This window comes from Petaurus breviceps, unplaced genomic scaffold (assembly GCF_028583685.1).
Source record: "Petaurus breviceps papuanus isolate PSGF00001 unplaced genomic scaffold, PetGlider_PUasm1.0 126, whole genome shotgun sequence".
In the NCBI taxonomy this organism is placed as follows: Eukaryota; Metazoa; Chordata; class Mammalia; order Diprotodontia; family Petauridae; genus Petaurus; species Petaurus breviceps.
This window is the reverse complement of record NW_027185655.1, coordinates 56,295,088-56,317,204: the sequence shown is the minus strand read 5'-3', so window position 1 is coordinate 56,317,204 and position 22,117 is coordinate 56,295,088. Positions and strand designations below refer to the sequence as shown.

The window sequence follows — 22,117 nt, the reverse complement described above, 5'->3', positions numbered from 1 at the left end:
TTTGACCTGAATTGTATCGCCTCTTAACATGACTTACCATGTACATTTTTGTGTGCATTTTTCTTCTGAATTTGCATTTTATACTCCACATCACAACCATCCCAGGTGGTTCCAAGCTCGTCACATTTGTTAATCTTCTTTCAATCATTTTTCAGTCGTGTCTGATTCTTCATGACCCCATTTGGGGTTTTCTTGGCAAAGACACAGGAGTAGTTTGCCATTTTCTTCTCAAACTCATTTTATAGATGAGGAAACTGAGGCAAACAGGGTTAAGTGACTTGCCCAGGGTCACACAGCTAGGAAGTATCTGAAGTCACATTTGAACTCAGATTTTCTTGACTACAGGCCCAGCACTCTGCTCTGTCCACCACAGTGCCCCCTAGTTTTCCTTTCTTATTCCTTATAGCATAGCAATATTGTTCCGTTAATAAGTCGTTATCTATTCAACCAGTTCCTAATCTTCAAGGCATATGGAGGCTCTTTTTCCCACTTTTTTTATTGTAACAAATTATGCAGTTGTGAATTTTTTTGGTTACTGTCAGAAACCTCTCTGTTTCACCCTTTCATGTTATGGATAAGCACACTGAGGGCCAGAGAGGGAAAGTGACTTCATCTGGGAGAGTAGGTGATGCAAGTCTGGAGGTCTAGACTTAGAGTCAGTAAGACCTGAATTCAAATCTCACCTCAGACATTAGTCATATGACTGTGCGCTGAACCTCTCAGCATTAATTTTCTCTTTCTGTGAAATGGATATAATAATAATAATATTACTTGAGAGGTTGTGAAGTTCAAATAAGATGTTTTGTCAAGCATTTTACAAACTTTAAAGTGCTATCTAAATGCTAGATATCATTCCTCCTGTCCAGAGTCACCTTGGAATTCATTTATTTAGAGCTCTCACTTTTTGATGAGTTTGTACATTAAAGTTGTATTTGTTATATTCAAAATATTTTATACCTTCCATATCTTTGGATTTGATATCTATTGATTATTTGATTTTTGATTATTAATATCTAATGACTCTCAGGAAGGGCAGCCCGGTTTGGTCTGCCCATGAGCCAAGCTTTTCCTAATAAAAATTCCTGATTGTTTTTCTCTCACTGACCCCTTAGGTATTGAAGAACAATTGCCAAGGAGGACAGTAGGTCCCTTACTTGAGGAGAAAACGGCTTGCGTGTCTGCTGCTGTGTCTGATGAGTCTGTGGCTGGAGATAGTGGTGTCTACGAAGCATCAGTAAAACAGTAGGTTTCACTAGTAATGATCGTTAGCTAAAGGCATCTCCTAATAGTACATGCAATTTCAAATACAATGGTTCTGGTGCTATGCCAAGTCTATTCATCTGAATTGTAAAAAAAAATTTCATGGTTAAAAAACTGTTGTGGCAGAGAATTTGGAACTCAAAAAAAAAAACCCGAATGTTAAAAATTGCTTTTACATGTAATAAGAAAAAATAAAATATTAAATTTAAAAAAAAAGTATTGTGACCAAAAATCTCACTATAGCAAACAGGGAGATATTATTAATTAGTTTGTCATGACTACTAGTGCTGTGTTTTACTTTTTACATAAGGACAGAAAATTTTATCTAAGCCTGAAAACATATTTTCATTTATTGAGGAACTTTGTGGGTGATTTTATTTATTTATTTGTTTGTTTGTTTGTTTGTTTGTTTTTGGAGGGGGGAAGGCAGGGCATTTGGGGTTAAGTGACTTGCCCAAGGTCACACAGCTAATAAGTGTTAAATGTCTGAGGCCGGATTTGACTCCAGGGCTGGTGTTCTGTTCACTGCGCTGCCTAGCCACCCTGAGTGGGTGATTTATAGCATATAGCTGCTAGATGGATGATTCTTGTTTGGTTTGTCAGTATGAGTAATCATACTATATCAAGAATCCTAGGGGACCCCAGACCTATCCAGAGTATAGTTTCTTCCTGAGTGTCCAGAGTTTCTTGGCCATTCTTATTGACCTCAATTTATACTTATTACACTGGACATGCTTTCGTTTCAGCAGGCAATGGATGTAATTGAACATAGATTTCAAAGATCTATATACTGTGGTCCATATGGATCCACTTACAGCTCCTCTGTCATTTGGAGATGGTCTTTGAGAGTCTCTATGCCTGAGTTATAATTGGCACAGAGGCTTCTCTTACTTAGCTTGGTAGATCCTCAAACAGTTTGTGAAAGAGCCATTGTGGTTCAGTGGCTGGGCTTTATCTGACTCTTTATGACCCAATGGCTTATAGTAAGCCAATGCTATCCATGGGGTTTCCTTGATAAAGATACTGGAGTGGCTTGCCATTTCCTTTCTGCATTAGATTAAGACAAAGGTTAAGGGACTTACGCAGGGTCACACAACTAGCAAGTATCTGAGGCTGTATTTGGTTCCAGGCCCAGAGTTCTATTCACAGAGACGTCTAGCTGCCTCAAAGGAACCATTACTAGCTTTAAGTAGATCAGTACTGTTGAATATGTATCTTCATAAATCTGGTGGTGCTCTAGCCTGGCCTCTGTCTGAAAGCCTGGATTCATTTCCATACCACAATGAGGCATCAGAGTAGATTGTACAGGCTTCTTGACTATATCAAACTTGTTTATCTCTATTCTTTGATTTCTCCTCCATCTCTAGCTACCTGTGTTTGGTGGGCATGGTCTTTAGTGTTATTCAATCAAGCCAGTCATTCAAAAATATCTTTTCCCCTAGTGAGGAATCACGTTGAACCCTTTTTCTAGTGTATTCAGACTACCAAAAGAACAAGGAGCAAGTCTCCTGAACATTTATATTGCCTATACATTGAAAGGACTCAGCTAACTTTTATTTTCTTTTAAAAGAAATAGGCAATCAGTTGGAGGTGGGTAGGTGGCACAGTGAATAGAGCACCGGCCCTGGAGTCAGGAGAACCTGAGTTCAAATCTGCCCTCAGACTCTTAAGAAAAAAACAAGCCATGTGACCTTGGGCAAGTCACTTAACCCCAATTGTCCTACCTTCCCCCCTCCAAAAAGAAGAGAAAAGAAAGAAATAGGCAATCAGATTATGTAAAATAAAGTGATGGGTAATTTTTCAAATTGATTGCCTTTTTCCTCCTAGACCTGGTGAAATTGAGGATGTTCTCTATTGTGAAGATGATGCTTTGATTCTAGAGACTGCTCAAATACAGATAGGACTCAGGTAAAGAAAACTGCAAATTGTTGGGGGCGGGGGGAGCAGGGGAGTAGCTCTTTTATAATGATAATATTAATAGTAGACACTTAACAACTTGAACATTTGCAAAGTTCTTTACATTACATCCTAATTCAATTACAACTGACCTAACATGATCCTTTATTTTTAAATCTCTTTTCATTTTCGCAGATATGATGTTAAAAATTCCAGTTTGATGGTGATTGTAGTACAACTCCGGAACCTTCACGTCCTCCCTATATCTCAGAGCTCAAGAGTGTAAGTGGAAATCATCAATGCTCAATGTAGTAAAAAACGAATATTCAGTAGCACATGGGTACTCATTATCTTGGCTGCCCCAGACCCTCCACCAGACCTGGAGGTGGTATCTCACTGGGCCCTGTGAACCCTGGCTCAGGAGGCAGAAAGAGTAGCCACTGAGAATGTAAGAGTTTGCAGGTAACTGAAGGAGCTTAAAATTGTCCTGAGGCAGAGGTTAATGTGTTTTGATTGTGTTTGTTTAACCCTAGAGGTTATTATGTTAGAGGAGATCAATTTAGCAAAATGAAGCAAGGCTAAAGAAATAATAAGGTCAGCTATTTCAGTTCAACTTTGAGGTATATAGAAATAGAAGACATTTCTAGTGCCTTTTTAAAAAAAGTTTTATCAGTAACTCTTTTTATATCATGCACATTTTCCCTTCTATGCCCATCCTTCTCCACCCCAGATTCCATACTATAAAGAATTTTTTAAAAGAAAAAGACAACAAAACTTATCAATGCATTGAAAAAAAATCTGAGCATATATAATAAATTCCATACCTGTAGACCCTCTCCACCCACCCCCAACCCGGAACTAATGCCTGTCCCTTACCTCTGTAAAGGAGAGAGGAGAGTGTCTTTTCATGTCTCTTCTTTGGAGCCAAGTGTGCCCTCTGTTACACTGCAACACTCATTTTCATTTGTTTTATGGTAGTTTTTCTTGCTATTTATATTGTTGTAGTTATATATAGTGTTTTCCTACTTGTGCTTACTTCACTTGGCATCAGTTAATCTAAATCTCCCTATGCTTCTCTGAATTCTTCCTATTTATTTGTTACAGCACAGTACTATTCCATTACATTCATGTCCCACAATTATAGGTTATCAACTTTGTTTCCAATTCTTTACTGCAACGAAAAAGTACTTCTATGACTATTTTGATAAATGTGGGCATCTTTCTTTTCATCAGAGTCCTTCTCGAGGTATTTTCCTACCAGTAGAATCTACAGGTCAAAGAGTATGGACATTTTAGCTACTTTATTTGCACAATTTCAAATTGCTTTCCAAAAGAATTATACTTAAATCATAACTCCACCAGCAATGTACTAGTGTACCTTTCCTTCCAAACTCCATACAACACTGACTATCTCTGTTGTTATCTTTGCCAGTGTTCTAGGTCAGTGAAGTGAAAACTCAGTGTTGTTTTTATATGCATTTATTTTATTATTAGTGATCATTCTTATATCTGGTTGTTAATAGCTTACAGTCTTCTTTTGAGAACTATGTGCTCTTATTCTTTGACCATTTTTCTATTGAAAAAGGATTTTTAGTCTTCTGTGTTTCTTTTTTTCTTTTTAGAGGGGGAAAGTAGGGCAATTGGGGTTAAGTGACTTGGCCAAGGTCACACAGCTAGTTTTTGTGTTAAGTGTCTGAGGTCGGATTTGAACTCGGGTCCTCCTGACTCCAGGGCCGGTGCTCTATTCACTGCACCACTTAGCCACTCCAGTCTTCTGTGTTTCTACTAGTCGTGTTCTGTGTATGTATCTGTACATATACATATACACATTCATACATATAGCACCAAACATTTATCTGGGAAACTTTATACAAAGATTTTTGTTAAATTCAGCTTCTTCTTTTCTTATCCTAGACACATTAATTTTGTTTGTGCAGATATTCCTCCTTTAATATTCCAGATCTTTTGTTCCTCCAAATTAATTTTCTTACTGTTTTATCAAGTTCTATAAGGTGTCTCTTTGATAGTTTCATTGGGATAAGATTAAAATTATAAATTAATTTTGGTAATGTTGCCATTTTTATGACACTGGCATGGCCCAGCCATGACCACTGAATATCATCCAGCTAAGCCATTCAATATTTCTTTAAGAAATACTTTGAGGGGCGGCTAGGTGCCGCAGTGAATAGAGCGCAGGCCCCGGAGTCAGGAGGACACAAGTTTGGTTCTGGCCTCAGACACTTAACACCCACAGAAAAAAACTTGGGCAAGTTACTTAATCCCAATTGCCCTCCAAAAGGCAAAAAAAAAAAAAATACTTTGTAATTTAATCTATCATATACAATTTTGTGCATTTCAACAGATTGACACCAAAAAATTTTATATTTTGTTATTTTGAATGGGATTTCCCTATTATTGCTTCTTGGATTTTGTTATTATTATATAGAAGTGCTATTGATTTTTAAGGATTTATTTTGTAGCCTTTAACATTACTAAAATTACTAATTGCTACTATTAGTCTGTTGATTCTGCAAGATATTCTAAGCATACCTTCATTTCATCAGCAAAAAGGGATAGTTTTATCTCCTCTTTGCCTTTTCATTTCTTTCTTTTGTTTTATTGCTAGTATTTCTATATTGTTCAGTCATTTTCAGTTGTGTTTGACCCTTGTGAACCCATTTGGAGTTTTCTTGGAAAAGATACCGCCATTTCCTTCTCTGGCTCATTTTACAGAGAAGATTCTAAGCCTAGAATCATAAAGCTAGTAAGTATATGAGGGAGAATTTGAACTCAGGGTCTCCTGACTGCAGGACCAGCACTGTATCTATTCCACCAACTAGATGCCCTAGCATTTCTACAACTATGTCAAATAATAGTGTGAAAAGCTGTACTTTTTATTCCTATATTTATTGGGAAAGCTCCTCATGTATTTCCATCATATATGATGCCTGCTTTTGGATTTGAGTACATATCTTTTATGACATTAAAAAAATATGCCCGGGGGAAGAGTCAAGATGGCAGAGTAGAAACAGGATCTCCGTGCGGCTCTGGCTCTCACCACCTCCAATTCATGTAAAAGGGGACTCTGAACAAACTTTGGAGCTACAGAACCCACAAAATGACACAGAGAAGCTAACCTCCTGCTGAGGACAGGCCAGCAGGAATCAGCCAGTGCAGCGCTCTGGGAGCCGAGCCCAGCTCGACGCTGAGGTTTTGTTTTGTTTTTTTCCAAGCAATTGAGGTTAAGTAACTTGCTCAAGGTTACATGGCCAGTTATTTCTGGGTGTGGTGCTAAGTATCTGAGCCCGGATTTGATCACCAGGTCATCCCAACACTGGGGCCAGTGCTCTTACTTGCTGAGCGACCTGGCCGCCCCTTCCACACTGAGGTTTTACCCCAGGGCAGACCTGACCAGCCGCTGGCTGGAGAAACTCCAGATTACCAGCAGCTGTGGTGGTCCCGAATTATCAACACATAGATGCTAAGGACTTGAGAGGTCAGGGCAGTGTGGACTTTGGGACCCAGTAGTTGAGAGTGTATCAGCTTTTGCCCCTGGGGTGAGAAGCCGCTGAGGGCTACAGCACAGCTGCAGCCACGTGGCAGCTTCAGCTCCTGGCCTGCAGAGTGTAGGGGGACCAAGCAACCAGTCTGAGGGCCAATTGCTCTTGCTTTAACCTGCTTGGATCTGGATTGTGGTCTAGGGTGGAGGTCCTGGGGTGTGTGACCAGCTTGTCAGAGCATGTGGAAGCTTCAGAGAGGGCACCTAACTAATACTTCCAGCAGCTGAGAAAACCCCAGCACTTGGTATGAAGCTCCCCCGTCTGGTAGCAGAGTCCTACTGTAGCAAAAAGCCCAAAAATCAAGTATTTGAGTGGCAACATGACCAGGCAAAGGAAGCAAAGCAAACAGAAAAATCCAATATTAGACTCCTATTTTAGGGACAAAAAGGATCAAAGCATGGAACAGGAGGAAGACAGTGAAGCCAGAACTCCTGCACCAAAAGCTTCAATGGAAAATATGAACTAGTTACAGGCCATAGAGGACCTTAAGAAGCAGATAAGAGAAGTGGAGGAAAAATTGGGAAGAGAAATGAGAATGATGCAAGAAAATTATGAAATGAGAGTCAACAGCCTGACTGAAGAAAATAACACCTTAAAAAACAGACTAACTGAAATGGCAAAAGAGGCTCAAAAAGGCAATGAGGAGAAGAATGCCTTAAAAAGCTGAATTTGCCAGATGGAAAAAGAATCTCAAGCTCACTGAGGAGAATCATTGCTTCAGAATTAGATTGGACCAAATGGAAGCTAATGACTTCATGAGAAATCAAAATGCTGTTAAACAGATCCAGACAAATGAAAGAATAGAAGGCAATGTGAACTATCTCATGGGAAAAACCACTGACCTGGAAAATAGATCTAGGACAGATAATTTAAAAATTATTGGACTACCTGAAAGCCATGATCAAAGAAAGAACCTAGAAATCATACTCCAAGAAATTCTCAAGGAAAACTGCCCTCATGGTTTAGAACCAGAGGGCAAAATAGAGGTTGAAAGAATCCACCAATCACCTCCTGAAAAAGATCCCAAAAAGAAAACTCCTAGGAATATTATAGCCAGGTTCCAGAATTCCCAGATTAAGGAGAGAATATTACAAGCAGCCAGGAAGAAACAATTTTAATATTGTGGAAACACAATCAGGATATCTCAGGAACTGGCAGCTTCTACACTGAGGGATTGAAGGGCTTGGAATATGATATTCTGGAGGGCAAAGGAACTGGGATTAAAACCAAGAATCACCTACCCAGCAAAACTGAGTATCATGTTTCAAGGGAAAATATGGTCATTCAGTGGAATAGAGGACTTTCAAGATTTCTTGCTGAAAAAACCAGAGTTGAATAGAAAATTTGACATTCAGATACAAGAAGCAAGAGAAGCATGAGAAGGTAAACAGGGAAAAGAAATCATAAGGAACTTATCAAAGTTGAACTATTTACATTCCTACCTGGAAATATGATCATTGTAACTGATGAAACTTTTCTCAGTATGAAAATAGTTGAAGGGAATATAAATATATATGTGTAGGATATACGGGCGTATGAATACATATGTGAATGTATGTATATATGTTTATGGTATACATAGATAGAGGGCACAGGACCAATTTAATAGGAAGGGATGATATTTAAATGGTGAAATTAAGAGGTAAGAGAGGAATATAATGAGAGGAGATGGGGAGAGACAGAATGGGGTAAACTATCTCATATAGAAGAGGCAAGGGAAAATGGTTACAATGGAGGGGAAGAATAGGAAGGCAAAAGGGAATGGGTCAACCTTATTCTCATTGAATTTGGTTTGGGGAGGGAATGAAATACACACTAAATAGGGCATCTCACCCTACAGGAGAGTAGGGGGGAAGGGGATGAGAGGGGGGAAGATGGAAAAGAGGGCAGGCTAGTGGGGAGAGAAGTTGGAAGCACTCACTTTTGAAAAGGGACAGGATCAAAGTAGAGAATAGAACAAGTGGGAGGTGGGATAGAAGGGAGGGAAATATAGTCAGTCTTTTACAATATATCTACTATGTTAATGTTTTGCATTAGCTACATGTGTACAACCTATACTGAACTGCTTATCTTCCCAGTTAATGTGGGTGACAAGGGAGGAAGGGAATGAATCCGGAATTCAAAGTTTTAAAATCAAATGTTTAAAAAAAATATATACTATTATCAATACTATTTTACATGTAATTGGGAAAGAAGATATACAGGCACTGAGGCACAGAGATCCACCATGCCCTACTGGAAAAGTCGAAAGGGTATGGAAGAATATATGGGACAGAGCAGATTGGAGGAGGAGATATCCTGTGGGACTGCTATTTTAGGGTGGTGGGTAGGGGAAAAATGGGGAGAAAATTTGTAACTCAAAATCTGGTGGAAATGAATGATGTAAATCAGAAGTTAATAAAGCATTTGAAAAATGGGGGAAAAAAGAAAAAAAATATGCCCACCATGCTCATATTTTAGTGATTGCTGTCAAAGGTTTTCTTCTGTATCTATTGTGATAATGATGTGTTTTGGGATATTTTTCTTTTTAATATGATCAATTATGTTGATTGTTTTCCTGATGTTCCATCTTTCCATTGCTGGCATAAAGCCAGCTTGGCCATTATGAGTGATTTCATGGATGAATTATGCTAGTCTGCTGCATAGGATTTTATCTAATTTTTTTTAATTGATAGAACCCTCTTTCCAGTTAAAAATTTTTTTTAACACTGTTAAAAATTTTTTTTCTGTGGGATTGCTCTCTGGCAGGAAACATGAGGGAAAATACAGTAGCAAAATTCGATCATGTAAAAACAAAGGATATATTTTTTTTCAAAAACTTTTAAAGATTTTTGTTTTTTTTTTAAAGGATTCTTTTATTTTATTTTTAGGGGTAGCTTGGTTGGATGATGAACTTGGAGTTAGGTTACCTGGGTTTGATCCTACCTCAGATACTACTTGTGTAACCATGGGCAGGTTACACAGCTCTACTTCCCTATGAAAGTTATAACACAAATCATTATGGGTTTGGAAAGTGCTTTTCAAACCTTAAAACTCTCTATATGTGAATGGAGTTCAGCAAGCAGTTATTTAGATAATGATTCTGTGCCAGGCATTGTGCAAGGGCTACAGAGATGATAAAAAGATATTGTAGTCCTTGTGGTTATTGTGGAATGTTATTTTTATTATTGCTATTGTATTTGTAACCCTAATTCACCTCCATTCAATTCAGTAAACATTTATTAAGCACCTACTATGTCCTAAGCATTGGGAATACAGATAAGAAAAAATTATGGTCCCTGCCCTCAGGAAGCTTACAATCTAATGGGGGAAGACAACACACAAGGGGAAGTGGCACCAAGGGTTACCTGGTTGTTGTTCATTGGAGTCAAATCCAAGTAAACAGCTCGTGGAAAATGGAATTAGCAGGAAGGTTTGGAGCCCTCTATGAAGCAGGGCTTTGGGGGGATTTTAGTGCTTCACCCTCTGAGTAAGGAAGAATTGGAAAAGTGAAGAGTTTTCAAAACCTGAGCCATTGTTCTTAAAGGAGAGAATTTAGATTTTCAGGAGTGAAGCGAACTCATTCTTTAATGAAAAATAAAAATGTTCCTTTTCTTATTCAACCAAAATTTCTTTATTCTTGATCCTGGGCAGCGTGCCAAATAGGTTTAAAGTAATTAGTGCCTTGATATTGTTATTTTTAGGCAAATTAATGTGATTTTTCTGAGCCGTTCCCATGAAAAGGCCATTTCTGGATTGGAGGCAGCAGTGCAAATACTGCTGATCCCCAGCAGGACTGAAACTTTTCTTCCTGAAGAATACTCATTTACATCAACATTTGATCACCTTTGGTTCTTCTTTTATCTCCTTTATTTTGAACTATTTCACTTTGATATCCAGTAGAACATTAGCCTAATATTCCACTGTCTTGTCACTTAAGAACTCTTTTAGGCCTGGAGGAAGTTTTTATTTTTTTTTATTTTTTATTTTTAAGCAATCGGGGTTAAGTAACTTGCTCAAGGTTACACAGCCAGTTATTTCTGGGTGTGGTGCTGAGTGTCTGAGCCCGGGATTCGATCTCCAGGTCGTCCCAACACTGGAGCCAGTACTCTTACTCGCTGAGCCACCTGGCTGCCCCTTGGAGGAAGTTTTTTTAAAGAGATACTTACCATCATCTATCCCTACCATTCATTCCCTGTTGTTATGGCTGTGTCAGGCCAGTACCTTAAGTGAAAAGCTATTTTATTGATGCCAGAGGATTTATGCCCAAGGTCAAGTTTTAGTGACATATACAAAGTGTTAATGAAGGTTTTGGATAAGATGTTGAATGCTGTGGGAATCTGATCTGACAATATGCAATAGCTGTGGAATATGATTCTTTTGGGGGGTACAGGAGAGGAGGCAGGGCAGTTGGGGTTAAGTGACTTGCCCAGGGTCACACAGCTAGTAAGTGTCAAGTGTCTAAGGCCAGATTTGAATTCAGGTCCTCCTGACTACAGGGCTAGTGCTTTATCCACTGTGCCACCTAGCTGCCACAGGAATATGATTCTTAGTAAGACTGTGCCCGAGGAGGTGGGTGTGACTTCCCTGGGGACAGTCAGTAAGCATTAAATACCTAATATCAGGCTATGCTAAGCATTGAGGTTACAAAGAAAGGCAAAAAACAGCCCCTGCTTTCAAGGAGCACAGAGGCTAATGGGGAGACAACATGTATATAAGCAAGCTAAATAAAGAATGAATTGGAGATAATTCAACAGATTTCTTGTCATTCAGTTGTTTTCAGTTGTGTCTGACTCTTTGTGAAGCCATTTGGGGTTTTCTTGGCAAAGGTACTAGAGTGTTTTACCATTGCCTTCTCTAGCTCACTTGACAGATAAGGAAACTGAGGCAAACAAGGTTAGGTGACTTGCCCAGGAATACACTGTTAGAAAGTGCCTAAGAGGGGCGGCCAGGTGGCTCAGTGACTTAGAGCACCGGCTCCAGTGTCTGGATGACCTGGGGATTAAATCCAGGCTCAGATACTTAGCACCACACCCAGAAATAACTGGCTGTGTAACCTTGAGCAAGTTACTTAACCCCAATTGCTTTAAAAAAAAAAAAAAAAAAAGAAAGTGCCTAAGGTTAGATTTGAACCTGGGTCTTCCTGACTTCCAGCACTCTATCCACTGTACCACCTAGCTGCCTAGGGGGATAACATGGTCAGATTTATGTTTCAGAAAGATCACTTTGACAATTGATTGGAGGACAGACTTGGGGATGGATAGGATATCCAGCAGAAGGAAGTCTTGAGAATAACATCTGGGGTTCTTTCAACATCAGGTCTAGAACTTGAGATAGTGGCAAAATGTCCTAAGTGTTCATCAGAAATGAAAAACAGTTTAGGAGAGAGAAGAATTAGGTGGTTTTTCTTTGGTAAAAGATACATAGGATCTGTGCCAGAGGAAACACGTGAATCCCAGGAAGAATTTCTGATTTTTCTGTTTAAAAATAAGCATAGAGGACCTAAGTAAGATAAAGCCGTGAGTGGGGACTCTCACTGTTGAGGGTATTTTTTTTTTTAATCAGAAAATGAGAAGAGGAAAGATGATCATGGAGCAAGGTTAGATTAGAGGGGCTTTTAAGGAAGTAGGGGATGGGGAATAGCCCTAAAGCTAATAGAAATGTGAGGCAAGATTGGTTACATAAAAGCCCGTGGTTTTGACCTCCATGATACATGCAATCAAAGAGGTCACCAGGGACCTTTTGTGAATGGTGTTAGTAGAATATTGAAGAGGAAAAATGGACTAGAGAGAATTAAGCTAGGAAAAAAAATGGCAGCCTACTAGAAGATCTGATAGAAAATAACAATAAAAGAAAGAGGCTGTGTTGTAGTTTAGCCAGCCGTAGGGAGATGAGAAAGTAGGCCCTTTAAAAAATACTATAAATTCAAATTCTTCTACTTCCACCATTATTAATACCAAACCAGCTTCCATGTTTTTCAGCAGCAAGGAGTTCATAGCACAAAAAGGTAGATTCATTGCAATAGGCACTCTTAGTCCTTGAGAACAGAGGATGATCTGGGTTCAAATCCTACCTCAGACTGTTGCTAATTATGACCCTGGGCAAGTCACTTAATCTCTTTGGGCCTCAGTTTCCTCACCAACAAAATGGGGATGGATTTGATTGCCTCTTATAGCTCTAAGTCTATAATGCAAGGATCTTATGTGCCTACGAAATACAATTCCTTCTTCTCGGTAAAGGACAGGAGACCATGAGGACGGCATATCATATATTTTGTCAAGTATACTTGTTGGGTTAGTTTTTCTTAATTATTTTTCTTTTTAAAAGACAAGGCTCAGGGTGGGGTAGTATATTGGAAAACAACTGTTGGGAAAAGCAAGAGGTATCGATAAAATATATTTTAACTATTTGTAAGGATATTGTCCCTTGATGATATTTATTCTTGAGATAGTGTATAGGTACTATACATAATGATACTATGAGTAATACAAATCCAGCATTACGGTTTTTTTGATGGCTGTGTATATTCATGTGTATGTGCGTATAATTTTTTTCTTCTATCCTCCAAAACTGTTTACAATCACATTCCAGTTAGTCCCCAGAACTTTCCCATGCTGTAGAGAGTATCATTGTCTTGTGCCCATTTTAAAAGCAATGTCAAAATAGCCACAAGAAATGGTACAACAAATCATGCTACCCCTCAGAAGTAGAGGTTAGTAAGAGATATCTTTTAAAATAGTTTTTTCCCCCTTGAAATTAAAGGGAAAAAAGAAAAGTTGAATAAAATAAGTGAACTCATACCTTAAGTTGGTTGGCAGGAAGTCCCCCCTCTCCTTTCCAATTTCCCTGGTTCTATTAAAAGTGCTTACTTAGAGGCAGCTAGGTGGCTCGGTGAATAGAGCACAGAATGACCCAAGTTCAAATCCAGCCTCAGACATCTAACACTAATTAGACATGTGACCTCGGGCAAGTTACTTAACCCCAATTACCCCCACAAAAAAAAGCAAAAAAAAAAAAGTGCTTACTTATCCTAGGTCTTGGGAAGACCCTTAATAACTGAAAAGGTGGGAAAAGGTGAGGAAAACTATCCTGGCACTTGCTCTCTTATTTATTCTACAGCTTTGGCACATGGATATTTAAATCATGTTGCATCCAATTTGTTATTTTTATCTTGTAGCCTCTTACGGTAAGTTTTAAACCCAATGCATCATGTCAAAACAAGTACCAGAAATAAAGAACTTCCCATTTTCAGTTCAAACTCCTTATTTTATTACATTCTCTTTTCACTTCTTAGTAAGGAGAAAATATTTCTTAAATTGAGAATTGCTAAAACTCTATCCCCCAGGAAATAGGATTGTAGCCCATAGTGGTTCTTGTGCCAGTGATGATGCCTACTGAGTTTTAGATGCAGAAATTACATTATTGATGTTCACATAAAAAGCAGGAATAATAGAAGTTGATTTCCAAGTTCTGAGATTGAATTTGCAGATCTCACAGAGAAAATCACCTGTTGACCAGTAAATGAGATAAGGTAGGCCAGTGGGTGGGCAGTATTTTTAGCAGTTTTCTTCCTGACTCTTTCCACTTATTTTGATGATTTAAAAACCAGTTCACCAGGGAGAAAGGGTGTATGGTGTAGGCCAGAAGTATCAAACTCAGGCAGAGCAGCAAAATGTCTAAGTTTGGCCTGGATCACATTAAAATGTAATTGTGGGGGTGGCCAAGTAGCACAGAGGGTAAGAGCACCAGCTCCAGTGTCGGGATGACCTGGGGATCAAATCTGGGCTCAGATACTTAGCACCACACCCAGAAATAACTGGCTGTGTAACCTTGAGCAAGTTACTTAACCCCAATGGCTTTAAAAAAAATTGTAATTGGGAAGTGTTTAACAAAATAAATAAAAATGCAATTTTGTTGTTTTTGTTCAGTCATATACAACTCTTTGTTGACCCTGTATGGAGTTTTCTTGGCAAATAGACTGGAGCAGTTCACTGTTTCCTTCTCCAGTGGATTAAGGCCAACAGAAGTTAAGTGACTTGCCCAGGGCCACACAGTTAGTATCTGAGGCTGAATTTGAACGTAGGTCTTCTGATTCCAGGCCCGGCTCCCTTTCCACTGAGCCACCTGGCTGCCTCCAAAAATACATAGATAAAGTTAATTTGTGGTTTTCTAAGTCAATGTGCAACTAATAGGGACCTATTTCTAGTTTAGTTTGACACCACTGGTGTAAGGCCTCTTGTATTACCTCATCTCATCCTGTTTTAAGAATGGCATTCTCTCTCCATAGGTTCAAGCTTACTCAGCGTAGGTCTATGTTTTGGGGGTTCAACTTTAAACCACAGATTAATATTGCCAGTCAATAATGTCCTTTCATTCTCTCTCTGCAGGTTACAAGCTAAGTTAACCACTTCTTTAATAATCGGTTCTATACATACAATACTTTTGAGATGCCCAGCTACTATGTTTTTCTGTGTGTAACTCTTGTTCACATTTTCTAACCACCTGCTTCCAAATGATCTTTTGGCTTTTTTAGCCCTTGTTGCTTCCAGTAGGATAATGTAATCTATTCTCTGGAACATGATCTTCAGCATCTCTCATTAAATACTGGGGTGAGGATTCATTTGGATACAGTCAACACTACCTAGCTCATCTGTCATTAACCATCCCAAAGCACAGAAATAGCTATTTGGAAATTGGCTGTGCAAGAGACAGGTGGGAAGTTAAATTTATCTGCCCCACTGAATTTCTGCCTCTTCAGTTCTCTGGCATGCATTTTTCTGTGGTAGGTGGCTGACTTTCACCATTCGGTCTTTCAGTGGGATAGCCAGCATGGATGTTACTGAGCATGAATCAGTTACAACAGCAAAGCTCCCTCTCCCTGCCCCCAAACGTTGATCCATAATTCTCAAGTTTCCTCCATGTCTTTCGATGTTTTGGAGATAATTTTAAATGCTAGTGGTGACTTCATGGAGGTTTGAGCACCTTCTCAAAATGTTGTGGTTTTGTTCTTCCAAGGTATTTTAGGATTACAGTACTTCCCCCTTCGGCAGACATTAGCTGTCTCTTTCGCACAAAAGTCCATCCTGCTGAAGAATTCATTTTGTTTAATGAAATATTCAGAGTGGCCATTTCCCCGGCTACATTGCAGCAGAAGACCCTAAGGGTGGATGCCTGTTCTGTCAGCAGAGACCGACGGGAAGAATGCCTGGTATGTTTTTCGTCAATGTCATCATCGTCACTGTCACCATCACCACCATCAAATAGCGTTTCTTCCTGCCCCTTCCTGGAATGTTGCATAGCTACATTTCTGCTGGTCATCAGGCCTCTAGAATTCTGCAGCTGGGGCCTCAGAATGTTCCTCAACACCTTTTCCAGTCCCCTTCATGCTGAGTGACGGTCACAATTCCTCTGACCCTTGAGCAGATGCTTAGACTTTAGTATTAACTCCAGACAATGGTTAGGAGCTCTCTGGTTTTCCATAGAAACTTATTTTTTTTTATTCTACCCTTTGACCATAGAAGGAATTTTATCTCTGTTTCTTGTAGATATATGAAAATTGTGTATCTCTACAAGAAACTCTCACTCATAATGAAGTGTCAAAAGGGTAAGTAAAATGAGATCCTAAACATTAGAAATTGCAAAGCAGCTTCATTTCTCAGTAATATTAGACCAAGCATTCTTAATCTTTTTTGTTTTATGAATCCCTCTGGCATTTGCTGAGGGACCCCTGAATCAGAATAATATTTATAAATGCACAAAGGAAACCAAAGGTTAATGAAAATAAATCTGTGATCCACCCCCCCATTTTTGTTGGGTCACCTTAAATTTGCCCATGGATCTCTTGGATATCAATGGACCCTCAGTTAAGATCCCTTCTTTTAGAAATTTTCAGAGCTTACCTTTATCCATCTGTGTGAATGTCATTTGAGAAAGTTAGTACATGGGTGTAAATACACAATAGTTACGTGTAGATTTGTATGCAAAATAACCAAAAATCCCAAAAAGGCTGATTTCTTAAAATGAGACATGAAAATCACCAGAGTAACAACCAACAAAAATAAGAAGAAAGTTTTTCCTCCAAAATTTAGATTTCCTCCAAAGAATTGAATTGTGCTGGTTAAAATCTAGGTAACCAAAAATAATATAAAGCACAGCATAGACTAGGATCAGGAAGTAAACTTGTGATTTCATTAACATTGGGAATTCCTAGATGAAGAAACCCCTTCTACCAATGCTGATCGGCATCCTCTCTACAACTTAGATGGTCCCTAGAGCAGTGAGAGGTTACATGGTTGTATAGAGTCCCACAGCCCATATACATCAGAAGCGGAATTTGAATTTGGGTCTCCGGGCTTGGAGGCCAGCTCTCTCTTCATTACACCATGCCTGCTTGCCAGTATAATTTTACCAATTATGATCTGTGCAAACATTATAAATGAATCGGCCCATTTCAATTAAGTTCTAGAATTCAATTTTTTTTTTCCTGATATCTCTAAAATAGCTCTGGAAAGCAAATCTGGCTTCTTACCCTTTCAGTTTTTCTCATTCAAGAGCCAGATATTTTTTCAGCTATAGTTTATATATATATGACTCAACTTATTGGTCTGGCACATTGTACAAATATTTTCATTTGTGTTCATTGATTTATTTTTTTAAACATTGTAACAAAGTCGAGTTTTCTGGGTGGGTAAAATAGTATCTCACAAGGTGATCCCAGGACTAGTTTTAACATTTGATATTTAAATAACCCTGAAAACAAAATACCATTGTGTATGCAAACACACGAAAGCAAGCTATGTAGGTAGACATATTTTAATCCAAAGCAAACACACAGAATGATTACCTCTAGTAGGGGGTGGGTTGTGGAATGGGGAAGGGCTGAGACTACTTTTAAAAAGCCTTTTTTCCTTTCTTGTTTTTTTTTTTCCCTTTCTTCTAGGGCGGAACTCAGATCAGCCTAGCAGATTTTCCCACTGCAGATGATTTTTTCACTTTGTGGTATAACTTGCTACCTTGCAAGCAAGTTCCATACAGAAAAAATGAAGAAGATGGTGAAGAAGTTGGATTTCACCAGAGCCAGCCTTCACTGGGCCCCTTAGACTTGGTGAGCCAAAGTTGGGACATGTCATTAAAATTTAATGAAATGTAAATCAGCTGTGAAAGGATGTTTTCCATTCAATGCTTTCTTCCCTTCCCCCATCTCCACACACCCCTAAAGAGGCCATTTTCCCAGCATTATATCAGGTAGTTTGTATAAAAGGAGATCAGTTTTTTCTTCCTGATATCTGACCATCAAGTGAAATTCTGCTGCATAATTCATACTTTTTAAATGCCCATGTACTATGTTTTGGCTTAATGTGCCTAAAGGCAGATTAACCACTTAACCTCTCTTCATTCTGTCAGGAAAACACAGACCTGAAATGAGCAAAGAGAAAGGCCAGAACCTGTGTAGGTGTAGGTCATGCAATTAATTTGTCTAAGGGCAAATTAATTATTGACTGTGTGACCCTGGGCAAGCTACTTAACCTCAGTTTGCCTCAGTTTCTTTGCCTGTGGGGATAATAATAGTACCTACCTCTCAGTGCCATTGATATTTTTATAAAGTACTTTGCAAACCGTAAAATGTTTAACAAACATTAATAAATGATAAATGCTAGTTATTGTTATTAACTTGTACTTTTAGATGTTAGTTTTATGTGTTTGATTGCACCCCTGAGTTTTAGATTAGAAAATGTTTTTATAACCTGCTTATGCTTTTCCCTCCCATGTAGCCTAAAACTACTAGTTATTTTCCCAAAAGTTCAGAAATTTTTGTTATAAAACACTATGTGCGTCTCCAGTGTCGGGATGACCTGGGGATCATATCTGGACTCAGATACTTAGCACCACACCCAGAAATAACTGGCCATGTAACCTTGAGCAAGTTGCTTAACCCTGATTGCTTTAAAAAACAAAACACTGTGCTCAGGTGTTGTGCTAGCTATTAAAGATAAAAATATAATAAATAAAGTGATTTGTTTTTGCAAGGAACTTAAATTCTTACTGGGGAAAGAAGGATGTATACAGACATGTATAAAATAAATGAAAAGGGAATGAGTACAAATAAATTCCATGTAATTTAAGAGGGAGGTCGTATAACATTGAGCATAAGGAACAGAGAGAAAACCGATATGGCTGCATTACAAAGCAAGGGAGGTAGAGTCATAATGTTCAACAAGGCTGAAAGGACAGGTTTGAGGAGATGGTGAAGGGGGCTTTAAAAGCAAAAGAGAAGAGTTTATGTTTGTAGAGGCATTAGAAAATTACTGTGACATGGTCAGATTTGCACTTAAGAAAAATGACTGGCAACAGTGTGGAGAACGGACTGAATTTTTTATTCACTTGTAAGAAAATTCAGTATGATGAGATGGTACTTAAAATACATGGGATTTTTCATGAAAATATTAATTGCCTCATAAGACATTTCCCTTAGGTATTTCATAAAAATATCATCCCTCACTTGGAATTTGTGAGGATGAGGACTGGGTGCAAGTTTCCAGTTGCATGGTCTATCAGAAAGGAGTTTGCTAAGCCAGTGAATCAGCTGATCAGCAGACAATTAGTGTTGTGTTAAGTCACTGCATGGAAAATAAAACTTTCAGAAATCCTAGAGAGTGGTCATGCTACATATGGGGTGCCCCAAAAGTCATAGTGTAGTTTTAAGCTATTAGAGCCTAAAATCATACTAAGACTTTGGGGACATCCTGTATAAAATTTCCAAATTGTGTAGCATTTTCCAGCTGTGGCATTGTAGATTACTTAACATAGAGAGAACTAGCCTTGGAATCAGAAATACTCAGGCCCTCCCTACCCCAAGCTGGCTGTGTGACTCTGGGAAGGCCCCCAACATATCTAAGCCTCATTTTCCTAATCTGTAAAAACAATTAAAAATGCACTTAATAGTGCATTTCACCCATAGCTCATGGGGCCAGAGCAGAAAATCAAAGGTGATATATGTAACACTCGTGGGTATTTGATGTGAACTGTTATCAGGCTGTTATTCTCCTCTCCACCCATCAGCATGCTGTGTCGGCTTTGCTGGAAAAAACATCAGCTGAGTTACAGGCTGTAGAACGGGACTTGTCACAAGAAGAGGAGGGAGAGAAAGAAGAAGAAGAAGAAGAACCAAGTCAACAGAAAGAATCAAGGAGTCTGGACGAATATTGGTATGGTGGTTATTTCCTTTTCCAATTCTGTTAGCTCAGGGAAGTGTGTGGGGAGAGGGTGGGTAGGGGATGGTGTACAGAAGGGAAGGTTCTTATGAAGCAGAAGCTTTGGGGGGTTTTTGTGGTCAGGCAGAAGACAAATTACCGAGATGATTCTCTTTTCTAGCCTTTCTATCACCTGCTGTTGGCCATAGAGCACTTCACTTTATTATCCTTAATGAACCCTAAATAACCATTTTGAGAGTTAGGTCATCTAGGTTATCATCACTAACATCGTTCTTTTTTTGTCTTACCAAGAGTACAGAAAGGCCATTTCTGTACTGACAAATTAATTCAGGAAACAAAACTATTATTGTCTAATCCTCCCCCATTTTCATTTTTGTGTGTGTATCTCACTACCTTTTTACATGAGTAAGATGATTAAAAGGAAGTGGTGTAGCTGGGGACACTTGATGAGTGTTTGGTCATTTTTCAGCCATGTCCGATTCTTTCTGATCCCATTTGGGGTTTTCTTGGCAAAGACATTGCAGTGGTTTGCTATTTCTTTCTCCAGCTTATTTGACAGATGAGGAAACTGAGGCAAACAGGGTTAAATGATTTATCCAGGTTCACACGGCTGGCTAAGTGTCAGACACCAGATTCCTCACTTCAGGCCTGGCACTCTTTCCATTAGGTTACCTAACTGGCCTTGATAGGGACATCCAAGATTGTATTGCCAATGGGAGTGTAGATAAGTTACAGTACAAGGAGTGATAGAGTAAAATCCAGGTTCTTGCTGATTGATGCCTTTTGATTTTACATCATACTTGTTTCAGAACATATTCACACGCACACATTCACATCACACACCCCTCCTTCCCACCCCTCCATCCTATCCACAGTCCCTTGCAACAAAGATAACAAAATTTTTTTAATTGGGGCAGGGGGTTATTTAGCAAAACCAGCCAAGACATCCACCCCACGCCAGTAATCCACCTGTGCAGGGAAAGGAAGGAGGGGCATCTTCTCCAAGCTTAGTTATTATAATTAAACAGTGCTCTCAGTTTCACTTTATTATTCTTCCTGTCAAACCTAGATCTACAAAATAAATGAGTTAGATCACTGTTCATGTTTACGGTGAAGTGACCGTATAGAAGAGCTTTCATAGCAAACTTAATGTAATCACATATATATGCATCAAAATCAGGTTTGATGTACACACAACTTCCCAGGAATACATTTATAGTGTGCAACAAATAAGCCCATGGTTATTCATTGCCACTTTCTGCTTATCTTTTTTATAAGCATTTTTACTGTTGCTATTCAGTTATTTCAATTTTGTACAACTCTTTTTTTTTTTTTTTTGCTTTTTGGAGGAGGAAGGCAATTGGGGTTAAGTGACTTGCCCAAGGTCACATGGCTAGTAAGTGTTAAGTGTCTGAGGCCAGATTTGAACTTAGGCCCTCCTGACTCCAGGAATGGTGCTCTAGTCACTATGCCACCTAGCTGCCCCCAATTTCTGCTTATCTTAAGTTTATGGTCAAGAATTAATACTTGCTAGAGCGGGAAGTTTCTGCTGACTGTATTGGCTGTGTGTGGAAAGTCCCACATGAAAATTGAGATACAAGGTTTTAGGGATCAGTGTCTGGTGTCTGCTAATGCAAGACATTCAGAAGAATCGGCAATAGCTGAGAAGAGCCTGACTGACTCTGGTATCCTGCTTGGAAGTTGTGTGACTCTTTGTGACCCCATGGAACATACTGTCCATGGAGCTTTCTTGGGAAAGACACTGGAAGTGATTTACCATTTCCTTCTCCAGTGGATTAAGGCAAACAGAGGTAAAGTGACTTGCCCAGGGTCACACAGCTAGGAAGTATCTGAGGCCAGATTTGAACTCATCTGTTCCTGACTTCAGGCCCAGTGCTCTTTCTACTCAGCTACCTTGCTGCCCCCTACCATTTGTTAGTACTCTCTTATAAATAAAAATGACAGATGCAGTCATAAGGCTCTTTTTAAGGTGGTCCATGCCAAAATTGGCAACATAGACTGCAGCTTCCCAGGGAAATGTTTATCAAAATAAATAAAAATACAGTACAACATAGATAATGTCAATTAGTGGTTTTCTAAGGCCATAGGGATCCATTTCTGTTTCAGTTTAACACCATTGGCCCATGGCAAGGACTTTGTTAAAGGTGAGAGACCAGCTAGCAATACTTCCCTTCTGATGTTTTGAGTAGG

At 39.0% G+C, this 22,117-nt stretch overlaps 1 protein-coding gene across 1 annotated transcript in view; it reads left to right on the top strand.

Annotated features, from left to right (window-relative positions):
- WWC2 (WW and C2 domain containing 2) overlaps positions 1-22,117 on the top strand; it is a 260,140-nt gene that overhangs the window by 191,089 nt on the left and 46,934 nt on the right. The window contains exons 12-17 of the mRNA XM_069096538.1: positions 1,113-1,242; positions 3,088-3,168; positions 3,352-3,438; positions 15,711-15,903; positions 17,635-17,799; positions 19,755-19,900. Of these exons, the coding sequence (XP_068952639.1) occupies positions 1,113-1,242; positions 3,088-3,168; positions 3,352-3,438; positions 15,711-15,903; positions 17,635-17,799; positions 19,755-19,900 (802 nt within the window). The remainder of the gene's footprint in view (positions 1-1,112; positions 1,243-3,087; positions 3,169-3,351; positions 3,439-15,710; positions 15,904-17,634; positions 17,800-19,754; positions 19,901-22,117) is intronic.